Genomic DNA, 13,508 nt, shown 5'->3' on the forward strand with positions numbered 1-13,508 from the left:
AAATGCCATAAAGCCTCCCAGCTACTATTTGTGTGCAGGCCACGCGAAAAACTCCCCCAGTGCTGTTTGCTGTAACTTCTTACGGATTTGTTGAATGTATTTATTCTCTTGTATTAACACCAGGCAGAAAGTGACTATAAAATACCTTCATCTCAAGCATTTTTGATTCACAAGCTGGAAAGTTAAAGGGATGCTTGTTGCTTTGAATTCCAACCTGCCCTTGCTGTAGCTTTATTATTCTTCTAAGAACAACTTTCTGCTACACTTTCTCCAATTTCTGTACAACAGCAACTTTTACCTGGAAAACCACTTTCGTATCTCCTTATTCCACCAAAGGGTGGAAAAAAGATTTCTGTGGTAATGGAACTAAACGTACAAAACCAGAACAGCCAAACTTGTAAAACTCAAGCCAATAGAAGACCTCTATTAAAAGCACAAGCCCACAAGGAACTAAACATAGCCTTGCTGTTCCCATGCATGGCTGCCTCTGTCATTGCTTCCCTCCTGCAGAAGGTGGGGACACGGCCAGCTTTGTTTATAGAATCACTGCTCAGCCTCAGATAACTGTGGGCAGGAAACTGTCCCTACCTCTGGGGCTTGTGAACTGAACTGCAGACTGTGTGTGTGCTTCGAGGCACCCAGAGAATGTTTCAGCTCCTTCTAAAAAACTGTTTATGAAAGTTCCATGTAACAGTCCTTGAACATGAACCAAATGTGCAACCTCAGAAAAATCAACTGAACAAATAGAGAGTAAAGTGTATTCTGCCAAACCAAAGTGCAGCTCAGCCGAATCTCCTGAATGGGGAACACTGACAAAGATAACGCCTGGCAGCTGTAGCTACAGCCCCACCCCGCTCCAGAAACTCATCACAAGAACTTTGCTAAACTTCAGGAGAGTCTACAAGGGGGAAAAAAATCCCTTTTAAGGAAGCATTTAATGACAATCAAATTGTACATGCCCATGCCATTCCCTTGGACAAAGGAAGCAGAAGCTACTAACATGGTTCTTTTCCTTTCCCTGTTCTGAGCTTCTGCACCAGTTGTTAGCCAAAAATAAATCCCATTCCACAACCATATATGTGCAACAACCTCCTGGTGAATGTGAACCCCCTCCAGCACTGCTGTTTTACTCCACCAGGCCAAGACACACTGCCACTGCTGCTGGGCAATGCACATAACCCAGCTCAACCGGGAATGCCTTTTACATCTCTTCTCTTTTCTGGACAAAAACAGTAGGAAAAATCTAGCAAAAACATGTCACAAGTTACTAGAAGTATTTCAGGATCCTTTACTATGGTCTTCATTGAACTTTCATTCTCCAGTGGAACTAAAGAAGGACAATTTTCTCCTGGGACCTGCTTTAAAACACTTAACCATCTGCTGGTATTCAGAGAGAGTCAAGCTGTGTAACATTGAGGATTGGATGAAAAGCAGTTTCCAGAAAGACTTCTGTAAGAGGCATGAGAACACTGTCAGTGACTTTTTACTAGACGTTTGCAACAGGTACGTTCTGTGGGTGTCAGTGTGCAGTAACTGCCTTGAGGTGAGTGAATTCCATAACCCTTGCCTGAAATAGAGCATGAAATACATGAGTGCTTTGCCTTTACAACTGTAGTGCAAGTTCATTTTAGAGTGGCAATTTCTACATTTCCCTTAAGTCTATGTTTTCCTTCTTTTTTCCGAAGAATTAGTTATTAATATGGGAAAGTGTACTACTCCTGCCTCCCATACTGCTACTCAGCTAAACTACACCATTCCGGCAGTGTCTGGAGGGTGCCTGGAGCAGAGCCCTGATTTCAAAGAGTGAACACACCTCATTACAACCAAGTTCAATTAACATGTTACTAAGTGTCAGCTTTAGTTCAGTCTAAAAAGGAAATATTGCTATTATACTGAAGTTTGAACTCCTAGCTGCTTCTAAACTGCATTGAGGGAAGAGAAATGCCACCATGGAAAAGCAGCCCTAGGTACACAGCTTTTCCTTCACAGCTCTGCTGCTGCAAGGCAGCTCTGAGGAAGGAGCAGAGCAGCAGTAGGAGTAGGCTCACAGGGTAGAGCCAGTCCCACTGTGTGTGGGTAACACCAGGGCTGGCTTGGTCCCAAAGCAGAGCCAAGGGGCCACAGCAGTGGCTCCCCAACATGGTGCACCTGTGCCACAACCCTCAGCTGTGGAACAACAACTGAAAAAATTATGGGATAGTGACAGGAGAAAGCCAGCAGCAGTGCAATCTCAAAACAAGGACTGAAAAGCAGCTTCAAAATGGATTAAATTTGCAAGTGCCAGATTTCTAAGTAAATGTTTTAGAACAATTGATAACTATCTGGATTAACTAAGGAGGAATCAGCATACCTGTGCCTACAAAGGATAATACAAGGTCCTACCTCTTTTTGCTGCAACCCACTGAAAGCATGCCTAGTCAAAATTCCTAGCACTGTGTACAAAGAAAAATGCAAAATAAATATCCAGCTTTCTCCTCCAACTGCTCCTAACAGAAAAGAGTTAAAAGGAAAAAAAAAATCTGTCTAGAGGTCTCACAAGAGCAACATTAACACAGACCTGTGTGTGATGCTCTGTTTAGCTAGGTGGATGTTGAATTGCTACTGCCTGGAAACGGAGCTGAGTGAGGAGCCAGACATAGCACATGTTTGCAGGCTGCTGCACAGGGCCGTGCTCAGCACAGCAGCTGCTCCAGGACAGCTGCACTGCATCAACATTCCACTGAGGACAGGCCTTTCCTATACTTCCCCAGGCCTACTCAAGCAGCAAGAAAAAGCTCTTTTCATTTGCTGCATCATTGTTTATAACAGAGTTACCAGCTTCAGTGACTCAAAGGAAAGTTTAAAAGCCGAGTGGGGTTCAAACATCAAACACTCTTTAGGAAGCAGCTGGCACCTATTCAGTAAATCCAAGGAGATAAAATATACCTGTAATTCCTGAAAATTAAGAGTGGGAGTGCCTTACTTGCTCATGCTCAGCATGTCTGCACAGCAGTCTCTTCTCAGTTGCCCTCCACTTCATCCTGAAATTTATCTCCTCTCTGCTGGGTCTCCACTGTCTGTGTCTGGAGAAGCACAGCGCCATCCAACTCTTTAAGAAAAAATTATGCAGCCACAGTTTACACAGCCTTCACGTGACACTGTGCCAGCTGAGCCAGAGATGTTGTTACTAACAGAAAAAGCAAAGGAGGTAAGCTTTGCGTTTAGTTAAGCTGAACATTTAAGATCTACATGTGCATTCACCTACTTATGCCTCCTTGCCCCTTCCTGATGGAGACATTTTTCCAGCCTTCATATTTATTCTTGATGCTATTAGCTTCTGCAAGCTCTATGATTTATTTCTCCCATCTCATCCGTCACCATCCTGCTTTCAGATGTCCAAATCTGCTGTCTGTGACCCTCTCTGGATGTGGCCATGTTACAGATAACTGCATTTTGCAGCTTCTCAAGAACTGCCCAAACCTGAAGAGCCTCAAACTGGAGAACTGTGTGCAGATCACTGACCACACCCTGGAGGCAGTGACCCTCCACGGGGCATCACTGCAAACACTCCATGTGGATTTCTGTCGCAATGTAACACAAGCTGGGCTAGAGAAAGTCAGGGAAAAGTGTCCTTCAGTAATTCTCAGAGCAGAGAGAAGTGCTAGCATGATCCCAGACAGTAAGCCAGAAAGAAAGCTGATGCTTGAAAAAGCATCAAGAAAATTGGTTCAGCTTTAAAGTGCGGGTATTTTACCCCACTGAGGTAGCAATGAACTGTCGCTTCTTCCATGGGTTCTGGTCAAGCCCAAACAAATGGTTGTTTTGTAAAGGGAAAAGACATGCATCTCCTCCTGGATGGGCTTCAGGAAGAAACTGTTTCCTCTCTGCTGTTCCTTGAAACTGGCAAACCCTGGATTGCTGTCACAAAATGCCAGATCTGCTGAAAACTGCAGTTCTGGTACCCTCCTGCTGCAGATGCACCTCACTGAGAAGAGGGAAGCAGCAGTGTGTTTATTGAGGCTAAATAATTTGATAGAGTTCAATAAATTTTATGAACTTTTACAAAAGTCTAACAGTAGTTTGACACAGTGCAATAAGTTTGATGGCAAGGTTCACTGACTGCATGGAAGAAACACAGAGTGAACTGAGGCAGAATGAGTCACACAGGGACCTGAGAACACAAACATTAAGGAAGAGCCTCCCACTGTGTCACGAGGTTCAGACTGGACCCTGCACTTTCAAAACTCCTTATGTAATGGGCAAGGGCATAAAGCCACATCAGAGAGAGCATGAGTTACTGTAGTACTTTCACAACTTTGAAAACAAGAGTGATTAACTTCTGTTAAAGGGTATTACCAGGCAGTCATTCCAACCACTAAGGAGGATAACCACTCCCTGAAACATCTTTCTAGCAAAAGCAGAGTACTGACTACCAGCACTTCCTCAGTGATTAACAGTGGCAGTTAATTTACCAGCCTTTTTTAGTTAATGAGGGAAGCATGGATTCAAGGCACACAAAACACAGTTAGACCCTCTGCATGATGTACTTACATAATAAAAAATGCACCAAGTTATTTAAGGCTGACATTAAAGGAAGTGCAAGCTGAACAAGTGCTAGTTCAGAGAACTAATCCACAAGAAAATAAAGTGGCTAACAGCCAGTACCATTAAATGCTAAATTAGGAACGCAGTACAGACCAGCTGTACATAAATACCCATTTCTCACTGCAAAGTACAAAATCAGTAGCTATTTCCATCCCAAAACACAAGGCAGTCTCCTTCCTGCACACTGCTCTGCTATCTGGAAGTGAAACTATTTTTACATACTTTTGAAACTATGCTACCATCTACAAAATTTGACACCAAAGAGGACTTTACAGCTCTCAACATAGTTGAATATACTTACTTCTCGTTCTGATCCTGGTTAATTGATCCACAGATATACTTGGCACTCTCTAATTTGGCTGAGGTAAGAAATAAATCACAGCATTACAGCAACTTAAGTCAAACAATGCTGCAATTCTAGAGAAATACTTGATCAGTATGAGCATCTGTAAGAAACACTCACCCAAAAAATCAATGAGGAAAATAAATTATTCCATCTTTGTTACTTAGCCATATTTAACAGTATGACACTGTAAATGTGGTATTTCATTAACTCCTTCCTAAAGTTCAAGTAGGGCCCTTATGCACCACAAGGTAAGGAAGAAAACTGGAAGCGCAGGTAAGGAGACACAGCAATCCTCACCCAGCACTGACAGCTATGAAAGGACATTGCTGAGCTGAACAAATTTACTGTGATGTGTAAATTGAGAAGCTGACACAACTTGTTCCTTGGATACACAACAACGGTTCCACACACTGCTGAGAAGCCAAAACTTAGAGTCACTGCAGCAAGACTTCCTCATGTCACCAGCTCTCTGAGCACTCTGTGGTGAAAGACATGTCTCTGTAGTTCTAACAGGAACAGATTTTCAAATAGCTACAAGATATGAAAGCACATTTGCTTGTGTCTACATATTACTTAAGCCTTTTACCAGTTTTCTACCAGGACTGGAGAGGGGAGGGGGAGGTGTTTGGGGCAGCGTGGGAAGAGGAGTTCCAAGCCATTAAAGTTCCATCAAGCACAAACCTTTAATTAACAGCTCCTGTGAGTTTACTGTAAACTGCCTCCAAAAAGGTCTTCATTATTGAGAAAGCTAACTGTACAGTCCACATAAAACTGCCATTTTCACAGGCACAATTCTGTAATTTCCTGTGCTGAACGAAACAGGCTGACAAAATCAGTGCCACTAAGTCAGACACCCATGAGGTGCAGAAGGCAATAATACGGGACTTAATACAGAACTTTCCCCATTTATTTAGATACTGTATTTTTTACCTAATAAACCTACACATTTAGACCAAGATGTGACTATACATCCTCACAACACAGTGATGGGGCACCAGCATCTCAGTCCAGTTTGAAACCTAAACACAATAAGGCAGGAAATGAAGTCTTCATGATTTCAGAGCCCTGAGATGCTCCTTCCCCCAACTCTTGAAACCCCTCTAATATTTCACTCTGCAGTGTGGTCTTTAATCATAGCTAGGCTTTTGGCTTTTTCAAGAGCCAATATATAGTACTGGGAACTTCACCAGATAGAACCCAGATATGCAAATTTTTACAGCTTACTAAGCCCTCCGTCTGAGCACTGTCAGTTGGCAGCAATACAGCAGCTCAGTCTTGGACACAAGGAAATTAATTTCCCAATCAATCCTTGTTAATGTATAATAGGCACATGAGAGAAAGTAATAGGAATTTCTACCCTACACTACATACTTAGATGGACCAGCCTTGCCCCAAGGCGAGATGACACTAATAAACATTTTCACCAGCCCTCAGTCCCAACAGCATCATCCCAAGGAGTTGAGGGAGGAAGAAATGGAGCAGAGCAGCTCTAACTCGCCAGGGGACAGCCTCTCCCCTTTTCCTTCCCCAGGTACATCCTGCTCTGAACACCAAGTAGTGTTTGACATCAGTGATGTCTTTCATAGAGACAACAGGCAATTACCTATTGTCTAGTACTCTCCTAAGGTATAGAGCAGAGATGTCCTTGTGCAGTACACTGCTGTCCTATCCAGACAGGAACATCAATCACTGTGTAAGGCGAACCATGCTGATCACAACAGTTACAGCTGAGACAAAGTGAGACCAAAGGCAGCACTAAAAATGTGAATAAAATCCACAGCTTTGACTACTACCCTGTCCTGTGGTAGTCTGTTGTTTTGCAGTTTGTTCTTCTGTAATACGTTTTAAATATTCCTTGTTACAAGTTTGTAATTGTTCATTTCATGTACCCCATTTGGCTTCCCTGATGGTTCAGCCCCGAGTTGTTTACCCCAAGATTCTCCTGCCATACACCTGTCAATCTCCTTGTACCTCCTTTGTTCCCTTCTGGAATGTTCCCTGTCCTTCATCCCTTCCTCGAAGCAAGACTGGGGTGCAGGGTTTGCTCCTTCCCCCTGGTGGCTTCTATTGGATAGCCCTTTCCCTGCAACCCTCCCCTAATGCCTTCTATTGGTAAAATGTTGTGTCCTCCCCTTATTCCTGCTTCTCCTTAAAAGCAGCTTTTTGCCCCCAGTTGTTGTCACTTGTCCCTGACTCCTCTGGGGAATAAAACTTCCTTGGAACTCAAAAGCTGATCCCTCTCTATTCCTTTGCCTTGGTTTCTCATACTGCGTTGCCCTGTGTTCCCACACCACAGCCGTCGCTGCAGGGAGCTGCGAGCCCCTGTACGCAGCGCCAGCCGGGGGAGCTCAGCAGAGATCCTGGGCCAGCCCCTCTCGAGACTGCACACCGGTCCGGGGAGTGAACTGGGTGGAGAATGTCGCCCCTGTGACCGCAGTGCGCAGTTACACCATCCTTTCCATTTTAATTTTTGTGTACTCTGAGCAGGAATTAACTATATCAATGTGTCCATTAAAAATATTATTTTGCTCAAAATATTTAAAGTTTTCTGCATCAAGGTGGCAGCATGCTTTTACTGTCAACAACTACTATGGAGGAGCAAAATGTTTAAACAAAAAGCAAGAAGGAACCAAGCACAGCATGAACTTGTATTGTAGTACAAGGAATGAACAGCAGTACATCCAACCAGCCAGGGCCTTAGGCCAGGAGAAGGCAGAGCATGGGGCTACACAGCACAGTCCAGCAGGGTGAACATTTTAAGATGCTTCAAATGTCACACCCTGTCTCAACACTGTAAGACTATAATTTTCTGAGACAAAATATAAAAGTATGAAGCCTGAGTAAACCAACCACAGTTCATAAATGCATACAAGAAGTTGAGTCTTGAATTTGCTTTATTTTTCTCTGCAGAAGGAACCCTGCACAGGCAATTCAAATTAAGACAAAATAAATATGTGAATATTCATGTAAAACTGTCCTGGCTAATGAACAATTATACACAATGTACAACTCTTCATGTTCACTGGGAAGGTTTACAAATGTACTATTCCCAACAAAAATGCACCAAAATGTCTCCATGCAAACTTATCAAAAGTGACCAAAAAAGGAGAAAAAACTTACCGATCATACTTTTTTGTTTTGTTTTTCCTTTTTTCTTTTTTACAATCACAAAAAAATAAAAACATCTAATTTTTTGTTACATTTAGAGTAACTGAAATGTGGCCACCATCTATTAAGATCTGGTTTTATGCTCCTAAAACATCTATGATTACTGTAAAATTATATCAATGATGAACTGGACTTAGGGCACTACTTGTAGTAAAAGGAAGATGACTGTTCACAGAATGTTAATAATCTGTGTCTGAGCCCTCTGCATTGTCCACATTCCGGGAGAGCATGTAATTGTCCATGTCTATAGACCTGCAATTATTGATTGCATAGCGCAAACGCTCTGCCATAATTACTTGACTGGAGTAAGGTGGGAGCCTCAGTTGAAAGAAACAAGTCTGTGAGGTAGGCAAGCTGTCGTAAGGCTGTGGAAACAGATAAAAGGTGGGACATTGGTAAGTTGTGAATGAAGTTAAAAATGCAACAATATCCACATTTCATTGCTCCTTGACTCTATCATTTTCACATTCTATCTCAAATTCCTTTAAAGAAGCAGACTGACCTCCCTTGTTTACAGCATTTATTCCACCCTTAAGTACATCCAAAACCTCAGTAGCGTACTCTGCAAGTAATACAACCCACTAATGAATTCAGCCTTTTGAAAAGTTGATCACACTGCTGTTTAAAAGCCTGCTACTAGATACCAATGATCAAATTACACAGTGTGCATAAGGTAATCTGAGAGACACCTAACCAAATATGACAAACCCCTGTTTGCTGAGATTTTGTCAAGTTTTTTGTTCATGTTGTTCACAGAGAATGTGCTTTCACTGCACAAAACCCCAAATTAATGCATCCTGCATGTAAAACAATACACTGTAAACTCATTGCAGTGGTTTTAAAACACTAAGAATTCACTAGTGATCATATGATGCCACTTGCACGAAATTAAAAACAGAAAGAAAATTACTAAATGAAAAGAGATTGGAACAATTGTAGTAGACAATGTTTCTTGTCTTTATCTCCAATCACCAGTTGCAACAACTACATTAAGATGCAATTCATGCAGCCTATGTCCTTCTATACAACCAAAATGTCTGAGTTTTTTAACTTAGAGCATATCCCATCCCATACTTTTTCTGTAAATTTACAGTTATGGAAATTGCCTCCTGGTGCCAAAGCACGGACTATACTTGAGAGGAAATAATGATGATAAAATAATATTAATACTAGTGTCTTACCCTATCAACCTTCATTATTTGGAATCGCTGAGAAATATCAGCTGTGTTGGCTGGCAGTCGAGATCTTCCTGACACAAACCTCATGAAAAGGACTCTCTCCTCATTTGAAAATTCTTCCAGGGTGTGCCAGAACCACTGCACCAGCTGATGCTGCTCATCAACTTCTCTGTATCGCACAACCTTCTTCAGAACTTCAACTGATATTTCTGGCATTCCACAGACCATCTGCTCCAACTGCTTGGCAGTCAGAAGGGACAGCAAAGGAACAGGCACAATCCAAGACATCCCTTCCCTGACAGCAGCCACCTAATGGCAAAAATAGGAGAGACATTTGAAGTGCAACTCTGATCTCTGGCACTTTCTGGACTATCCAAGCTGAGAAATGGCATCGAGTGACAGAATTACCAATGTCTTCCAAATACAGCCTCCAACCATGCAGTCCCTGCAAGGACTGTATTGTTTCTCAAAATCCTGGAGAATATTACAGATATTTTTAATTGTAACTGCACATTAAAGAACATCTTCTAATCCAACACAGAACTATTTAAAAAAATTAGAAGTTGGCAGCACAAATAATGATGGCTAAACCAAGCAACTGTTAATAGAAATAAGACTTTGTTCCAATTCACATGTATGGTGAGAATGCTATACTTGTTCTGCAAGACCTGGGATTTGGTATCTCTGATGAGGAAACTGTTTTCTCTGTGTTGTTCACATGTCAAGTCAGAGTGCCCAGCATGCAAAACTGTAGGTTTTTTTCTCAAGTGGGGCTACTTAAATGGAAGACCAGCTTTGACTTCTAACACTCTCTTGCCAACTGAGCAATTACTGAGAAAAAAACAAGACTAAATTTAAAAAAAAGGCCAAAACAGTTTCTGGGGAAGAAAAAATACAGAGACACAGAAAGATGCAGAAAGCCACGCTTTTCTTAGTACTGAATAAACTGTAATGGAAATATGCACGAATTGCCCCCTGTTCCCACTAACAACAGGGGCAGGTCACAACGAGGTTCTTACCTGTCGGTCCATTTCATGGAGTCTGTACTCAATTGCCCTCTCCACATACTCTTTCCTGTTTGAAAAGGTAAGTGGGATACTGTTCCCTCCAGGAATTATGGGAACCATTTTACCATCAGCACTTTGGCCAACAAAAGAATCTAAAGGAATCATCTGTTACACAAAACAGGAAAACCATAAGTCACTCCAGTGATTCAAGCACAGCATTTTACTACAAGTCATCCAGAACTACATGTACTAAGATCACAGACTATTCTAAATGCACAAGTGCTTGTTATCTCAAGAATGGAGATTGAAATTATAGAAATACTGATGTGAAGGTCAATCTGATATAGTAACTGCTTTCAGAATAAATCTAGAAGCACTGACTTTCTTATCTTACCTCATGGAAATTTTCTTCAGTAATCCCACTGTCTTCAATGTGAAGAATGCTGTTGAGGGTCTGCACATAGAGCAGATCTACCTCCTCCAAATCCTCCAAGATGAGTGGGATACAACAAAGTTGCTTCCAAACCATTGGAGCTAAATGAAGATCTAATGGCTTTTTTGTACGAATAGCTACACCCATGAGAATGCCCAAGAACTTAAACTGCATCAGATGTTCATCTAAACATGCTGAAGGGTTAAAGAGAAATCTGAAAGGACAAAGAAGCAGTGAAAAGAGTATTACTTCTATGCTACATCATTCAAAGTAAAAGGAAAAACACTTGTAAGCACAGCACAGTAACTGCCAGAACACTTATTAGCAAGTGTCCAAATAAACTTATTCAAATAAGATAACAATTTATCTTTAGCTGTTAAAATATTGGAACCTGAGGGAGGCAGAACTCCTGAGCACAAAGCCTGGCATCTTGATGCTACTCTGAATTCTGCCATCAGCAATCCAGCAAACCCACATTAAAGCCATGCCCTGGCTCCACAAAGAAGTGCCAACATACCCTGAATGAAAAAGTATACTAGAGACAATCATGAAGTCTCATCATTTGGTATAAAAAAGTCAATGGAAGATTTGGATTTTCACCCATCTGCAATAAAAGCACATCCTGTACAACTTACCTATCCCTGTTGTAGCCTACTTCAGCTGTAGCATTTGGGGAAGGAATAAGCAGGTCTACTATTCCAGTTTCCAGTTCCTTAAAGATCAACATAAAAAAAAAAAGCCTTCTTAGAAAGAGGGAAAGCAAACTTATGACAGAACTATTAAGACATTTTAGCATTACAAGACAGAATATTTCACTATGGTGATGATTACTCCTTACAAATTCATATGAAACACTGAGAGAAGGTAAACATGGTAGGATGATTTTAAGTAGTAAAGACATGTTTATTTCAAGACCTGTCTTTATGTCAGGCAACAAGGTTTTTTTTTCCTGGGACTGCACTGTGATACATTCCTATTACACATTCCCAAAATATTCACAGATATACCTGACACATTTCTGTAATGGTGTCATCAAACACTCCACCTGCATCATCAGCTCCTTCTCCGACCAGCTTCACTTTCCAGGCACGGGAGGGTAAACGAAGGTCTGATGCAATCAGCTTTACCACTTGCCTTGCTATCTGGACAAAAATGGGCTTGCACTTCCGACCCCTTTGGGGGAAAGACACACAGTCACAAATATAACTCACAATCATGTAAAGGCTCTGAGACATTCAATCAACAAAGCTGTCCAGAGAGAGCTCAGAATGCCAGAACAGAAGGCAATGTATGAATCTCAGCACGCACACGAGGTGTAACCCAAGGCCTGTGCGAGCAGCACTGACCTGGTGGAGATCCTTTTCACAGTGATCTGGGGCCCGTAGTTCTTGCCCTGCACCATGGTTTTGCCTATGGAGCGCACCATGGGCAGGGTGTACACCCGCGGAGCCAGCAAGGGCCTCAGCTGCCCCTGCACTATCCCCCACGTTCCAGCATTGTAATGAGAGGTACTGTTCTGCAATAAAGCACAAATATTGACCAGAAAAAACAGAACATTGACTTGGCAGTGATAGCATAAGTGAGAAAGTAAAGCAATACCTTCAAAAAGTTTGCTTTATTACGGAATTATTTATTTTTAACTTTTTTTAATCAAAAAATTACAGAGCCTGTTACTAAGTCCTATCTAGATCTAGTCAGAAACACTAGCAGAACAATACAGCCAAGCCAGTTTTTTTCAAATGGAATTTTACCTGGTTATTGGGACTGAGGTTAAGTAATCGCCATGAAGAGTACATGAGGTCAGAGAAATGGTAGAGTAGTCTCAGCCTTGCTCTCACTGTATGAATGCTCACTTCTTTCAGTGCTCCATACTGGGGTGGAATGCCATCAGGTAACCCAAGCTGCAAAGGCACTGAAACACCTGCCACAGATAGAGAAACCAAGCACTTCTTTGAGAAAGAGGAGCTGTATTGCTTTGGCTTGGATGAAGCTGATTTTCCTCACAGTAGCTTCCATGGTGCTCAGCTGCCTACTGTGGTTAAACCACAACAGAAGCCAAACTGAGGTAAGAGAATTTGTATATTAAACAAAACAAGGTATGGATATAAGAAACCCCAATTTTGTCCTGAATATTCAGAAATTCTTGTCACACTCACAGCCCAGGAGACACCAGGACTAAAGAAAAGGCCAGACAAAAGCTCAGTTACTCACCCGGAGCTCGAGGGGGGACAGGTGGAGCCGTCCAGGCTGCACTGTGGCAGCGGCCGGCCGAGATCTGCCGCACGTTCTTCCCCTGCAGCACGGTCACCAGTGTGGGCTCCCGCACGTGGTTGGTGTGGCCCAGCCCCAGCTGCCAAAAGGCAACAATCAACAACTGATAGTATTTCTACAACTCTCCAAGCAAGAATTCAGAGAAGATGATCAAAAAATCATATTTGTTTACACCATATATTGTGATAAAAAAAGTATCTGCCATATATGTATTTTCACTTTTCATGTTTGACAAAATACTGCACCTGCACCCACCAAGAGTAACAGATCCGGGTGTCAAAGACACCTGAAAACAGTTGGAGACTCCTCAAAAAATCTTTCCAAGACTGAGGATCTGATCCATGCTGCTAAGTCCTGTATTGCAGTCTCTCATACATAGACAGCAAAGCTCCTACAGCTCCTCTGTGCTATTTCAACAGCATTTTTGTTCTACAGTGTAAATCCTGGTTTACAAAAACACAGTTTATGTAAAGAGAACATTTACTGAAGATGTTGTGACTTTTCACTGAGTTTAATATAAT

The 13,508-nt window shown here is 42.0% G+C and overlaps 2 protein-coding genes across 5 annotated transcripts in view; one reads left to right on the plus strand and one right to left on the minus strand.

Moving 5' to 3' along the window:
* On the plus strand, positions 1-7,159 carry FBXL22 (F-box and leucine rich repeat protein 22). Its single transcript, XM_031505759.3, has 2 exons — positions 1-1,503; positions 3,372-7,159. Exons 1-2 carry the CDS (start codon positions 1,169-1,171, stop codon positions 3,715-3,717), a joined length of 681 nt encoding a protein of 226 aa, XP_031361619.1. The 5' UTR covers positions 1-1,168; the 3' UTR covers positions 3,718-7,159.
* A 647-nt stretch (positions 7,160-7,806) lies between these two features.
* Positions 7,807-13,508, minus strand: part of HERC1 (HECT and RLD domain containing E3 ubiquitin protein ligase family member 1) — a 70,961-nt gene continuing 65,259 nt past the window's right edge. For all 4 annotated transcript variants that reach the window (XM_021548304.4, XM_021548307.4, XM_021548302.4 and 1 more), the window contains 9 exons: positions 12,928-13,066; positions 12,468-12,637; positions 12,063-12,232; positions 11,724-11,889; positions 11,352-11,428; positions 10,678-10,930; positions 10,296-10,448; positions 9,280-9,585; positions 7,807-8,463 (listed from right to left, as the gene is read on the minus strand). In XM_021548304.4, the coding sequence (XP_021403979.2) occupies positions 8,278-8,463; positions 9,280-9,585; positions 10,296-10,448; positions 10,678-10,930; positions 11,352-11,428; positions 11,724-11,889; positions 12,063-12,232; positions 12,468-12,637; positions 12,928-13,066 (1,620 nt within the window). In that variant the 3' untranslated portion in view covers positions 7,807-8,277. The remainder of the gene's footprint in view (positions 8,464-9,279; positions 9,586-10,295; positions 10,449-10,677; positions 10,931-11,351; positions 11,429-11,723; positions 11,890-12,062; positions 12,233-12,467; positions 12,638-12,927; positions 13,067-13,508) is intronic.

This window comes from Lonchura striata, chromosome 10 (assembly GCF_050655825.1).
Source record: "Lonchura striata isolate lonStrDom1 chromosome 10, ASM5065582v1, whole genome shotgun sequence".
NCBI classification, from domain to species: domain Eukaryota; kingdom Metazoa; phylum Chordata; class Aves; order Passeriformes; family Estrildidae; genus Lonchura; species Lonchura striata.